Consider the following 12884-nt stretch of genomic DNA (forward strand, 5'->3'; position numbering starts at 1 on the left):
ATGAAGTAAGCTTTACCAATTTTGTAGGCATCCCTCAGTACTGTCAGGTCAACAAGCAAAATTAGCTATTAAAACTGTAAAACACTATATTAGTCTGCCATAACAGAATCCCACAGAATAAGTGGCATAAGCAACAAGAACTTATTTCCTCTCAGTTTTGGAGTTTCAAAGTCCAAGTTCAAGGATGGCAGAGTTGGATTCTGGTAAGACCTCTCTTCTTGGGTTGCAGATGACTGCCTTCTCACTATGTCCTCACATGGCCTTTTCTCTCAGTCTAGTCCCATACTGGGAATTGAACTCAGTGGTGCTCTATCACTGAGCTACATTTCCTGTCCTTTTTCTTTTTCTTTTTTTTTTTTTTTTAATTTTGAGACATGGTCTCACTAGCTTGCTAAGGCTGGCCTCAAAATTGCAATCCTTGAGTCTCAAAATCCTGAGTTGCTGGGATTATGTGCCCCCACATAGGATTTTCTGTGTGAGCATTCCTGGTGTCTTCCTCTTCTTATAATGATACAGGTCATATTAGATTAGGACAATACACCAAAATGGCCATATTTATTTCTTTAAATACCCTACTGCCAAATACAGTCACATTGTCAGTTAGGGCTCAATATATGATTTGTGAGGGGTTGACATAATTCAGTCCATGATAAACACTTAAAGAAAATATAGGAGTAAATCTTTCTGATCTTGAGTTAGACAAAGTCCTCATAGATATGACACAAAAGCATAAATAGTTAAACTAAAGAAAAATTGATAAATTGGTATTTGTTGAAATTAAGAACTTTTTATGCTTCAAAGGATTCCTTCAGGAAGTAAAAAAAAATAATCCATGACAGGAGAAAATAATTACAAATATATCTGATAAGGTACTTATATCTAGAAGAAAGAACTTGACAACTATTAAAAAGATTAATAACCTAATTCAAAATGGCCAAGATATCTGAATTGACATTTCTCCAAAGAAGATGTTCAAATAACCAGTAAATACACAAAAAGACACTGAACATCATTAGTCAGTAGAAAAATGCAGATCGATACTACAATGAGATACTACTGCACACCTACTAAAATTACTGTAGCCAAAAACACAGATAATATCAAGTGTTGCTGGGGGTACACATAAATGGGAGCCCTCATACACTGCTGACAAAAATTTACAATGGTATAGCCCCTTTGGAAAACAATCTAATAGTTCCTCAAAAAGTTAAAAATAATTACCATATGATCCAGTAATTTTGCTTCTAAGTTCATGGATACCCAAGAGAAATTAAGACTTCAGAGCTGGGAATGTAGCACAGTGGTAGTTCTTGCCTAGCATACTCAAAGCCCTGGGTTCAATTCCTAGTACTGAAGAAAAAGGAAAAAGAAAACATATGTTCATGCAAAAAGTTTATACATGAATATTCATAACAACATTATTTATGATAGCCAAAAATTAGAAACATCCCAAATGCCTATTAACTAATGATTGGATAAATAAAATGTGATTCATCTACACAGCAGAATGTTTTAGCAATACAAAATAAAATACTGATACATGCCAAAACAGATAAACCTTGAAAATGTTTTGCTCAATGAAAGAACCCAGACAAAAAGGCCACCGATTACATGTTTTCATTTACGTAAGTGTTCAATGACGAAAATCTATAGAGACAGAAAGTAAATTAGTGACTACTTAGGCTATGAGGCAAGTATTGAAAGTAAATGGGGAAAAACTACTAAGGGGTACAGGGTTTCTTTTGCGGGTGATGAAAATGTTCTAAAATTAATCGTGCTGATGGTTTGCACAACTGTGCATACAAGAAAATTCATTAAATTATATATACTTAGAATGGGTAAGTTACATGGTATTTGAATTATTTCTTAAGCTGAATTTCTGTTTGGTTTGGTTTGGTTTGGTTGTAGTGGTGGTTTTTTTTTTTTTTTTTTTTTTTTTTTTGTACCATGGATTGAACCCAGGGGTGCTTTACCACTGAGTTACATCCCCAGCCCTTTTTGTTTTTATTTTGAGACAAAGTCTCACTAAGTTACTTAGAGCCTCTCTAAATTGCTGAGGCTGGCTTTGAACTTATGATTCTCTTGAATGAGCCTCCAGAGTCACTGGGATTACAGGCATGCACCACTGCACCCGGCCTCAAGCTGTTTTTAAAAAATAAAGGAGAAACTAGGCACAATAGTGCACAACTGTAATCCCAGCTACTTAGAAGGCCAAGTCAGGAGGATCTCAAGTTGGAAACCAGCCTGGGCAATTTAGTGAAAATGTCTCAAAATAAAAAAGGACTGGGAATATAGCTCAGTGATTGAGCTTTTGCTTAACATGCAAGAGGCCCTGGGTCTAATCCCCAGTACTGGAAAAAATGAAGGAGAGAGAGGCTTAATGTTAGGTAAATGCAGGTCAATCTATAAATTGAGTAGATTTAAGTTTAATCCATAGAACAAACTCTGTTCTTGGAGCCCCACATGCTTTAGAATGCTTTATGTAGCATAGTTGCCTTGGCCCAATCCAGCCTACCTCAGTTCATGTGTACTCACCTCTGCACTCTGGATTCAATAAGTTGTGCCTTAGATCTACAGAAGAGATAGGATCCAGAGGGCCTGTGCTTAGCGTCTTGTTTCAAGAGATTGGATTTCTTCCTTGGTTAACAAAATTGTTTAACATATTTTGAACATCTGCAGTTCAGTACTCTAATACTGTTCACTGTACTTTGTAAGATATGTTTAAGAATGCTAAGATATGGTTCTTTTCCTAAAATTCAGGTACACATTTATAATACAGAGTAGAAAATAAGTTCTTAAGAGCAAGAAAAATGCAGCTCTATAAAGTACAAAAGAAGGGAATCAATGATGGAATCACAGAGGAAATAGCAGTTGAACCGAGGCTTAAAAATACAGTTGGGTTTCAAGATGTGGAAAGGAGGGAAAGGCTATTTAATCAGAGAATATCATGAGCAAAGGGACAGATGGGAGAAATGTGTGGACTTTATACAGTAGAGTGATTAGTTAGCTGTGATACTAAGAGATGATCGAGACCTGTTTCACATTTGCCTTCTCACAGTCTCTGTTCAATCATGTTGGTATATGAAAAATGACAAGATGAAGCTGTGAAGCTGATGTCCAATGCCACTGTCTCTCTTTTTGTTGTATCCTTCTATTCAATAAGTAAGGTTATTATTGCTACAAGAAAGATGTTTACTGCTGCAGCTACCCTGTACTGTGGTTGCTATTTTGACAGAAGAAGAAGAAGAAGAAGAAGAAGAAGTTTACATTTTGATGGTACTAAATCATATAGTCCTTTTTAGTTCTAAAGTTATATAGCTCCGATTTAAAATATCTGTTAGTAGATAAAATGTTTATATAAAAAAATGTGAAAGCATAAAATTGCCAGAAATATTCATAGGATAAAATTATTTTATAAAATTTTCTGAGAAGGAAAATATACTACAGGGTGAGCATTTCTAATATGAAAAATTCAAAATCTAATATGCTCCAAAATCCAGAACTTTTTGAGTGTCAACATAATGCAATAAATGGAAAAGTTCACACTTAACCTCCTGTGAAAAACAGGTGGCAATCAAAATGTAGGCTGCTAAATATTGTATAAAATTACATTCATGCTCTGTATATAAGGTACATGAAACAAATGTGAAAGGCATATATGAAACAAATGAATATTGTGTTCAAACTTGTGTCCCTTCCCTGAGATATTTCATTATGTATGTGCAAATATTCCAAAATATGAAATCTGAAACACTTCTGGTCCAAAGCATTTCAGATAAAGTGGTACTCAACCTAAAAAAATCAAAATTCAAACAAGATACTTGGAATATATATGATGGGAAAAAGATTAATTTCCTTAATATTCATTAAAATATCAGTGACAGAAACAAAAAAGGATAGAAACTGTAGTTCTGTGTTAAGCTGTATATATCAATAAACCAGAAGGACCAGTAATTCAGTGGAATTCCACGAAGGATATGTCCAAACAGTTCTTTGGAAAAGAAATATGAATGACTTATACTAAAAGATTCAGTATCTTACTCATAATAAAAGAACTGCAAAATTAAACTAAAGGAATATTCTGTTTTGTATTTTTTAGAATAGGGCAAAGATCAAAATCTTTTTTTGCCATTTTAATTTTTTGTTTTTTCTTTTTTTCAATATTTTATTTTATATTTTAAATTTATATATGACAGTGGAATGCATTATAATTCATATTACATATATAAAGCACAATTTTCATATCTCTAGTTGTATACAAAGTATATTCATACTAATTCATGTCTTTATACATGTACTTTGGATAATGATGTCCATCTCATTCCACCATCATTTCTAACCCCCTTACCCCTCCTTTTCCCTCTCACCCCTCTGCCCTATCTAGAGTTCATCTATTCCTCCCTTGTTCCCCCTCCCTACCCCACTATGAATCAGGCTCTTTATATCAGAGGGAACATTCTGCATTTGTTTTTTGGGATTGGCTAACTTCACTTACCATTATCTTCTCCAGATTCATCCATTTACTTGCAAATGCCATGATTTTATTCTCTTTTATTGCTGAGCAATATACCATTGTGTACATATACCACATTTTTTTTTTATCCATTCCTCTACTGAAGGGCATCTAGGTTGGTTCCACAGTTTAGCTATTGTGAATTGTGCTGCTATAAACATTGATGTGGCTGTGTCCCTGTAGTATGCTGTTTTTAAGTCCTTTGGGTCTAGACCGAGGAGAGGAATAGCTGGGTCAAATGGTGGTTCCATTCCCAGTTTTCCAAGGAATCTCCAAACTACTTTCCATATTGGCTGTACCAATTTGCAGTCCCACCAGTAGTGTATGAGTGTACCTTTTCCCCCACATCCTCACCAATACATTGTTGTTTGTATTCATAATAGTTGCCATTCTGACTGGAGTGAGATGAAATCTTACAATAGTTTTGATTTGCATTTCTCTAATCGCTAGAGATGATGAGCATTTTTTTCATATATTTGTTGATTGATTGTATATCATTTTCTGAGAGGTGTCTGTTTAGGTCCTTGGCCCATTTATTGATTGAGTTATTTGGTTTTTTTTTTTTGGTGTTTAGCTTTTTGAGTTCTTTATATATCCTAGAGATTAGTGCTCTATCTGATGTGTGAGGGGTAAAAATTTGCTTCCAAGAAGTATGCTCTCTATTCACCTCACAGATTGTTTCTTTTGCTGAGAAGAAATTTTTTAGTTTGAGTCCATCCCATTTATTGATTCTTAATTTTAATTCTTGCACTGTAGGAGTCCTATTAAGGAAGTTGGGGCCTTATCTGAAATGATGGAGATTAGGGCCTACTTTTTCTTCTATTAGACACAGGGTCTCTAGTTTTATTCCTAGGTCCTTGATCCACTTTTAGTTGAATTTTGTGCATAGTGAGAGATAGGGTTTTAATTTCATTTTGTTGCATATGGATTTCCAGTTTTCCCAGCACCATTTGTTGAAGAGGATATCTTTTCTCCAATATATGTTTTTTGTACCTTTGTCTAATATAAGATAATTGTAATTTTGTAGGTTAGTCTCTGTGTCTTCTATCTGTACCATTGGTCTACCAGTCTGTTTTGGTGCCAATACCATGCTGTTTTTGTTACTATTGCTCTGCAATATAGTTTAAGGTCTAATTTAGTGATACCACCTGTGTCACTCTTCCTGCTATTGCTGTAGCTATTCTGGGTCTCTTATTTTTCCAGGTGAATTTCATGACTGCTTTTTCTATTTCTTTGAGGAATGCCATTGGGATTTTGATTGGCATTGCATTAAATCTGTATAGTGTTTTTGGTAGTATGGTCATTTTGATAATATTAACTCTGCCTATCTGGGGCTGAGGTTGTGGCTCAGTGGCAGAACACTTGCCTCCCACATATAAGTCACTGGGTTTGATCCTCAGCACCACATTAAAAATAAATTCACAAAATAAAGATATTGTGTTCATGTATAACTAAAGAAAAATTTTAAAAATTCTGCCTATACAAGAGCAAGATAGATCTTTCCATCTTCTAAGGTCTTCTTTGATTTCTTTCTTTAGGGTTCTGTAGTTTTCAATATATAGATCTTTCACCTCTTTCATTGATTCCCAAGTATTTTATTTTATTTTATTGAGGCTATTGTAAATGGGGTAGTTTTCCTCATTTCCCTTTCTGAGGATTTGTCACTGATATACAGAAATACATTTGATTTATGGGTGTTGATTTTATATCCTGCTACATTGCTGAATTCATTTATTAGTTCTAGAAGTTTTCTGGTGGAACATTTTGGATTTTCCCCTGTAATCCCATCTACTCCTGAGACTGAGGCAAGAAGATAAAAAGTTTGATGCCATCTAGACCCTGTCTCAAAAAAGGAAATGTTTTATTAGTGTTTTATAGTTATACATACTATTGGGGTTCATTTTGACATAATTATACAAGCATGGAGTATAATTTGTTCCACTTCAGTCCCCAGTACTTCCCTTTCCTTTTCCTCCTCCCTCCCCCTGTTCCACTTCCTCTCCTCTACTGATCTTTTATTTTTTGTTAAAAGGCTGGACATATAGTTCAATGGTATAGCTCTTGCCCACTATGCACAATGCTCTTGATTTAGTTCGCAGTACCTGAAAAAAAGAGAAAGGAGAATGAAATATTTGACAACCTTTTTACATCATGCTTCTAAGAATGTTAGAAGAATTTTTTTTCTTTTCCATTCCCAAGCTGCTCCCTCCTCCCCACCCTTTTTAGTTTTGTTTTGGTAGGAGCAATTGAACCCAGAGACACTTAACCACTGAGCCATATCCCCAGCCCTATTTATTTATTTATTTATTTGTTATTTTGAGACAGGGTCTCACTGAATTGCTTAGGGCCTCACTATGTTGCTGAGCCTGGCTTTGAACTTGTGATCCTCCTGCCCCAGCCTTCCAAGTCACTGGGGTTTTAGGTGTGCACCACCATGCCTGGCTCCCAAGCACTTTTAAAAATGTATTTTTCCCCTAGACCTACTCACTGTAGATACACCCATTACTCAGAAAACTGCAAATTCTGAACTTGGTATAACATGACACAGCTGGTAGATATGATCATTTCCACTGAACCAACCTAATTTTGCTACAAAAGTGGATATAAAATCCTTGTTGAAATAGAATATTTTTCTATCAGGAAAATATGAGAAACTTTAACATTCAGCATCTACAATTAACACAATTTTCACATCTTCTTCCTGCTTATTTAAAGACCAGAAAGGGAAAAACAAGCATCCTTATTCTTCAATTCTGACATACTTTCTTAGTCTAAATAGAGCTTTAGACAATATGCATGCAGTAATATTTTTGTTACAAATGATGTATTTAAAATTTAATTGTTTATTTTATACATATAAACATTTTTAGCACTCAGGATTTGATAGTTTTCTATAAAATTTTATGAAATATATCCTCCCATTTTCTACCTTATTTAATGACTTTGCTTTTATATACAACTTTTTAAATTATATAAGTAGTACCTATTTATTATAGAATACTATAAAATTACAAAGATGTCTAAACAAGAAGAAAATAAGGCTACTTTGAATCTTGACACCAAAGAAAATGACTATAAACACCTTTCTAGTTTTTTTTTTTTTAGTTTTAGTTCTGTTTTGGTGGTGAAATGGGGGAGAAAAAGATTTTTTAGACAAAAAAAAGTGGATCATATTTTTCATATTAGGAGGTAGTATAGCATCTGGGTTAGGAATTCAGTCTCTAAAGTGAAACAGAAGTCTACAGTCAACTGAGTCATTGTTCCACTATTTATTAGTTATGTGAAATAGTTAATCACTCTAAATTTAATGGAGAAAATAGAGGTACCCATCTGTTAAGGTTGCTATAAAAATTATTCATGCAAACATTCCATATTTAATCTATAATTGTCTTTGAGTATCTTACATTTAGAATAACTGTAATTTTTACTCAAAATACAGCTTGAAGTTCTTAATATCATCATTTTATCCACTTTATGTTTTGCTTAGTGTTTAGACTCCTTCACACTCTGTTTTGAAATAATTGTCTTTATCATTTTGTATATTTAAGTACATTATAGATTAGATACCTAAAGTATCAGGAATCAGAGTTTCTATAAAAACCTATAAATAATAGTTAAAATGTTTCCTGTTTCCTATTAAAATATACTCACATCTCACTTAATTGGAGACTAGCCTAGGATTGATTTGTGATCTTTTCTTTTTTTATGGTTACAAATCAAAATGTCTTCTATTTTTTCCTAAGCCAGAGTGGATTACCTGGGAGCAGTGAGCACTTCACCTGTATGGCTGCCTATCAAACTTGTAGTGCTAATTGACTGGCTATATATCATTTTTCTCTTTTTTTCTTAGGACTTCATATAATCCACAGCCTAGATGAAGTCAATTTCATACAGAACCTTGTGTTTTACATTGAAGCTGCATATAAAACTGCTGTAAGTAGCTCATTTTGGAGTGGGTTTTAAACACATGATGGTTTTGTTTTTAAAATACTAGACAATCCATCCCTTCTCTTAATGCTGTCCCTCATAGTGAACTAATCTAAAAAGACTTCTGGCAGAAATTGTATTCATTCTCTTTCCAGAGGGTTCAGATACTATAATCTCAAACTTTCTGATATCTTATAGCATGTGTTGGTAAATCTGGGGCTAAATTATGATCTTATTTTAATGGTTTAAAGTCATAAATGGGAGCAAGATGTCTAGGGAGAATGATGAACCCGTTAGCTATGTAGAAATAAAATTTGCTCATGTGTTTAATGTTATCTGTAGGTATTAATTTAGCATACAAAAAGGTTTTTTTCCTTACACCTACCATATGAGGTTACTTCATATTAATTCATTATATATAACATACTCTCTGTATAAAATGTTACATTAGACACTATACAGGAATGTGGGGTTTTTTCCTCCTTTGAATAAACAGTTTGTTGTTCTTGTTATTGTTTATTGAAGCTTTATTTATAATCTCCCAAACTGGAAATAATGTAAATGACCATCAACAGATAAATAGGTAAACAAATTGCAGTTTACCCATAAAATGGAATATTGTTCAGCAATAAAAAGGAATGAACTATGACATTCATGAACAATATGAATGAATCTTAATAAAATTATGCTTAGTGAAAGAAGTTAGACACAAATTTATATACTCTATGATTACACTAATACAAAATTCTGGAAATCTATAGTGATAGAAAGCAGATATGTATAGTGATAGAAAGCAAGGGCAGAGGGAGAGATGAATTACAGTGGGTATGAAGAGCCTGGGAGAGGGATGGGCTTGTGGCCCAGTGGTAGAGCACTTGCCTAGCACGTGTGAGGCACTGGGTTCAATCTTCAGCACCACATAAAAAATGAATAAATTAAGGTCATTGTGTGCATCTACAACAATAACAACAAAAATTTTTTAAAGAGACTGGGGATTTTGCAAATGATCATTTTTATGATGACAGTTTCAGACATTTAAACGTAGGATAAAACCAAATTTTACAGTTTAAGTGTGTAGTTTTTTTGTATAGCAATAATACCTCAAAAAGGATATATAAAGTTATTAGTATTTGAAGAATGCATAAGTGTAATTGCTGTAGGACCATGCTAAAGACACTGCCAGTCATTTTCTGACCTCCCCTTTGCTCTTTCAGTTTCTTACTAACCACCCTCCTCCTTTGTGGCCAACACATTTTTTTCTTTAGTGGAGCTGGGGATAGAACCCAGGGCCTCATACATGCTAGGCAAGTGCTCTGCCACCACATAATTTTTAAAAATTTTTGTTAACTGTTCCATTATCCTTCTAAGAAATTTAATTAAAAATGAAAGTGTTTATAATTTCTGGTGCTCTTTATTCCTTCATGTACATTCAAATTTCAAACTGGTACTATTCCTTTTGCCTAAAGAATTTCCTTTAACATTTCTTGGGTCTGATGGTGATGAATTATTTCAGCTTTTATATGCCTTTAATTTTACCTTTACTTTTGACAGATATTGTTACTAGATATAGAATTTTCTGTTGACAGTGTTTTTGTCTTTCAGCACTGAAAAAATTTGCTTCTTTATCTTCTTATTTGTATTGTTTCTCATGAGGACTTTGTTATCCTTGTCTTTTGTGCTCACTACATAATGAGCCTTCCTATACCTCTGCTGCTTTTTAAGAGTTTCTTCTTCATGTATGAATATATAATAATATATAATTATAATGATCCGGTAAAAAAGATCTAAAAAATAGAGTTCCTTCTTATTACTGACATTAAGCATTCTGATTATAGTGTTCCTTGCTTTAGTTTTCTTTATGTTTCTTGTGCTTAGTTTACCTTCATGAATCTGTGGATATATAATTTTCAGCAAATACTTCTTTGTATACTTTTTTTTGCCCCCTATTTATAGGGACTCCAGTTACATATGTATTGGACCACATGATGTTGATCCACAGCTCACTGATACACTGTTTATTTTTTAAATTATTTTTTTGCTTTCTGTTTCTCATTTTGGATAGTTTCTATTGCTGTGTCTCAACTTCACTAATCTTTTCATTCACAATGTCTAATTTGTCATGAATTCTATCCAGTGTATTTTTCATCTTAAAAAGTTTCATTTCTAGCCAGGCACAGGGTGTATGCCCATAACCGCAACAGCTGGGGAGGCTGAGGCAGGAGGATTAGGAGTTCAGAGCCAGCCTCAGCAACATAGCAACGCCCTAAGCAACTCAGCGAGACCCTGTCTCTAAGTAAAATATTTTAAAAAGGCTGGGGAGGGCTGGAGTTGTGGCTCAGTGGTAGAGCACTTGCCTGGCCTGTGTGAGGCCCTGGGTTTGATCCTTAGCACCACGGATAAATAAATAAAACAAAAGATCCATTGACAACTTAAAAAATTTTAAAACAGGATTGGGAATGTGGCTTAGTGTTTAAGTGCCTGTGGGTTAAATCCCTGGTACTAAAAAAAAATGTTTCATTTCTAGAAGTTCATTTTGGTCCTTTTTGTATCTTCCACATGTCCACTTAACTCTTTAAACTCATGGAATATGATTATACTAAATATTTTAATGTCTTTGTCTAAGAATTCTAAAGTCTGTCAGTTCCAAGTTGTTTTTAGTTGATGACATTTCTCTCATTAATTGGTTGTATTTTCCTGCTTCTTTGCTTGCCTAATAATTTTTTACTGGATGCCAGATATCATATATCTTACCTTGCTGCATCCTGAATGTTTTTGTTCTTCCATACATAGTCTTGATTTTTGTTTTAAGATCTACTTAAGTTAGTTGGAAATAGTTTGATCCTTTATTTCTTTTTTATAAAATTTTAGTTGTAGGTGGACACAATACATTTATTTTATTTTTATATGGTGCTGAGGATCAAACCCAGTGCCTCATGCATGCTAGGCTCACATTCTACCACTGAGCCACAACCCCAGCCTTGATCCTTTATTTCTTTAAAGGTGTTATGTGGGTCAAGAATCATGTTTAGTCTAAGGCTAATTATTCCCCACTAGTTAACCTAGACCCTTGAATATTCTAGCCATTACCCCCACAAAATGGTTGGAACAAGCACCATTTCTGATCCTGTTTGAGCACCAGGTATTCTTCCCTCTTAATTCTTTTGGGCAATTCTTCCCCCAGCCTCAAGTAGTTTTCTTGCATACATACATCGGCCATTTTTCTGATGAATATTAGAGAGAAGGGACCTCTGCAGAATTCTGAGGTTCATATTCTCTCTCTCTCTCTCTCCCTCCCTCCCTCCCTCCCTCCCTCCCTCTCTCCCTCCGTCTCTCTTCTCCAATACTGTCCTGAAAATTATATATACCTTGGTCTCTTTGTACTCTGAGCTCCATTTACTCAACTTAGGGAATCTGCCAAACTCTGCTTGTTTTTTATTCTTTGGCCTTTCTGTACTATAGTCAGGGAATGCTTACAAACAGTAGTCTGGAGCAATCATAGGACTTGTCCTGTTTGTTGCTACCTCTCAGGAATCACAGCCCTTCATTGCAGAAACTTCATTATATTGAAAATCACTGTCTTGGGCTTGGAATATGGCTCAGTGCTAGAGTGCTTGCACTGCATGAATGAGCTCCTAGGTTCAATTCCTAGAACCACAAAAAAAAAAAAAAGAAAAAAAGAAGAAAGAAAAGGGGAAAAAGGAAGGAAGGAAGGGAAAACCACTGTATGATAAATTGTACAGTTTTTTTAAAAGTTGTTTCTGGCAGGAGGGTGAATCTGGAATCCCTTTCTCCATATTTTCCAGAAACACAAGTCTAAATGTTAGACTTTTTTATGTAAGTAGACATTATTTGTCAATTGATCACTATGCCTTCTGAGACCACAGGCTTGCTGTGGTAGAAGTCAGGATTCTTTGGCCTCTCTGTTGCATCCAGGGGTTTAGTTGTAATGGTAGACTTAATGATATTTGTGTCTTCTTATATTTTAATCTTTGCTATACAAACTAGGGCAGATCTGAGTTTGGGGGCAGGTTAGCAAGCCATGGGTAAAATAGGACTTACATTCCTAAAACATCACTTTAACTCAGAGATTTGACATTAGAAAAAGGCCAGGTGCAGTGATGCACACCTTTAATCCCCATGACTTGGGAGGCTGAGACAAGAAGACCACATGTTTGAGGCCAGCCTCAGCAACTTAGCAAGGCCCCAGCAATTTAATGAGACCCTGTTCAAAATTGGAAAAAAAAAAAGGCTGGAGATGTGGCTCAGTGGTAAAGAGTCCCTGGGTTCATTCCCCAATACCAGAAAATAAGGAAGAAATAAAAGCATTTAAAGGTGAATATAGAAATAAGGAGAGATGTGGGGGAGCATGCGTGTGCATGTATGTATGCATATACAAGCACATACATGTGTGTATACATCTTATTCTAAGTTCTGTCATGACATC

General features: G+C 34.7%; 1 protein-coding gene across 2 annotated transcripts in view; it reads left to right on the forward strand.

Annotated features, from left to right (window-relative positions):
* The window catches only part of PHKA1 (phosphorylase kinase regulatory subunit alpha 1), a 115775-nt gene that overhangs the window by 14365 nt on the left and 88526 nt on the right, over positions 1 to 12884 (forward strand). For both annotated transcript variants that reach the window (XM_081278186.1, XM_081278187.1), the window contains exon 5: positions 8364 to 8446. In XM_081278186.1, the coding sequence (XP_081134312.1) occupies positions 8364 to 8446 (83 nt within the window). The remainder of the gene's footprint in view (positions 1 to 8363; positions 8447 to 12884) is intronic.

The sequence above is a fragment of the Spermophilus citellus genome (assembly GCF_964194105.1).
Source record: "Spermophilus citellus genome assembly, chromosome: X".
Lineage (NCBI taxonomy): Eukaryota > Metazoa > Chordata > Mammalia > Rodentia > Sciuridae > Spermophilus > Spermophilus citellus.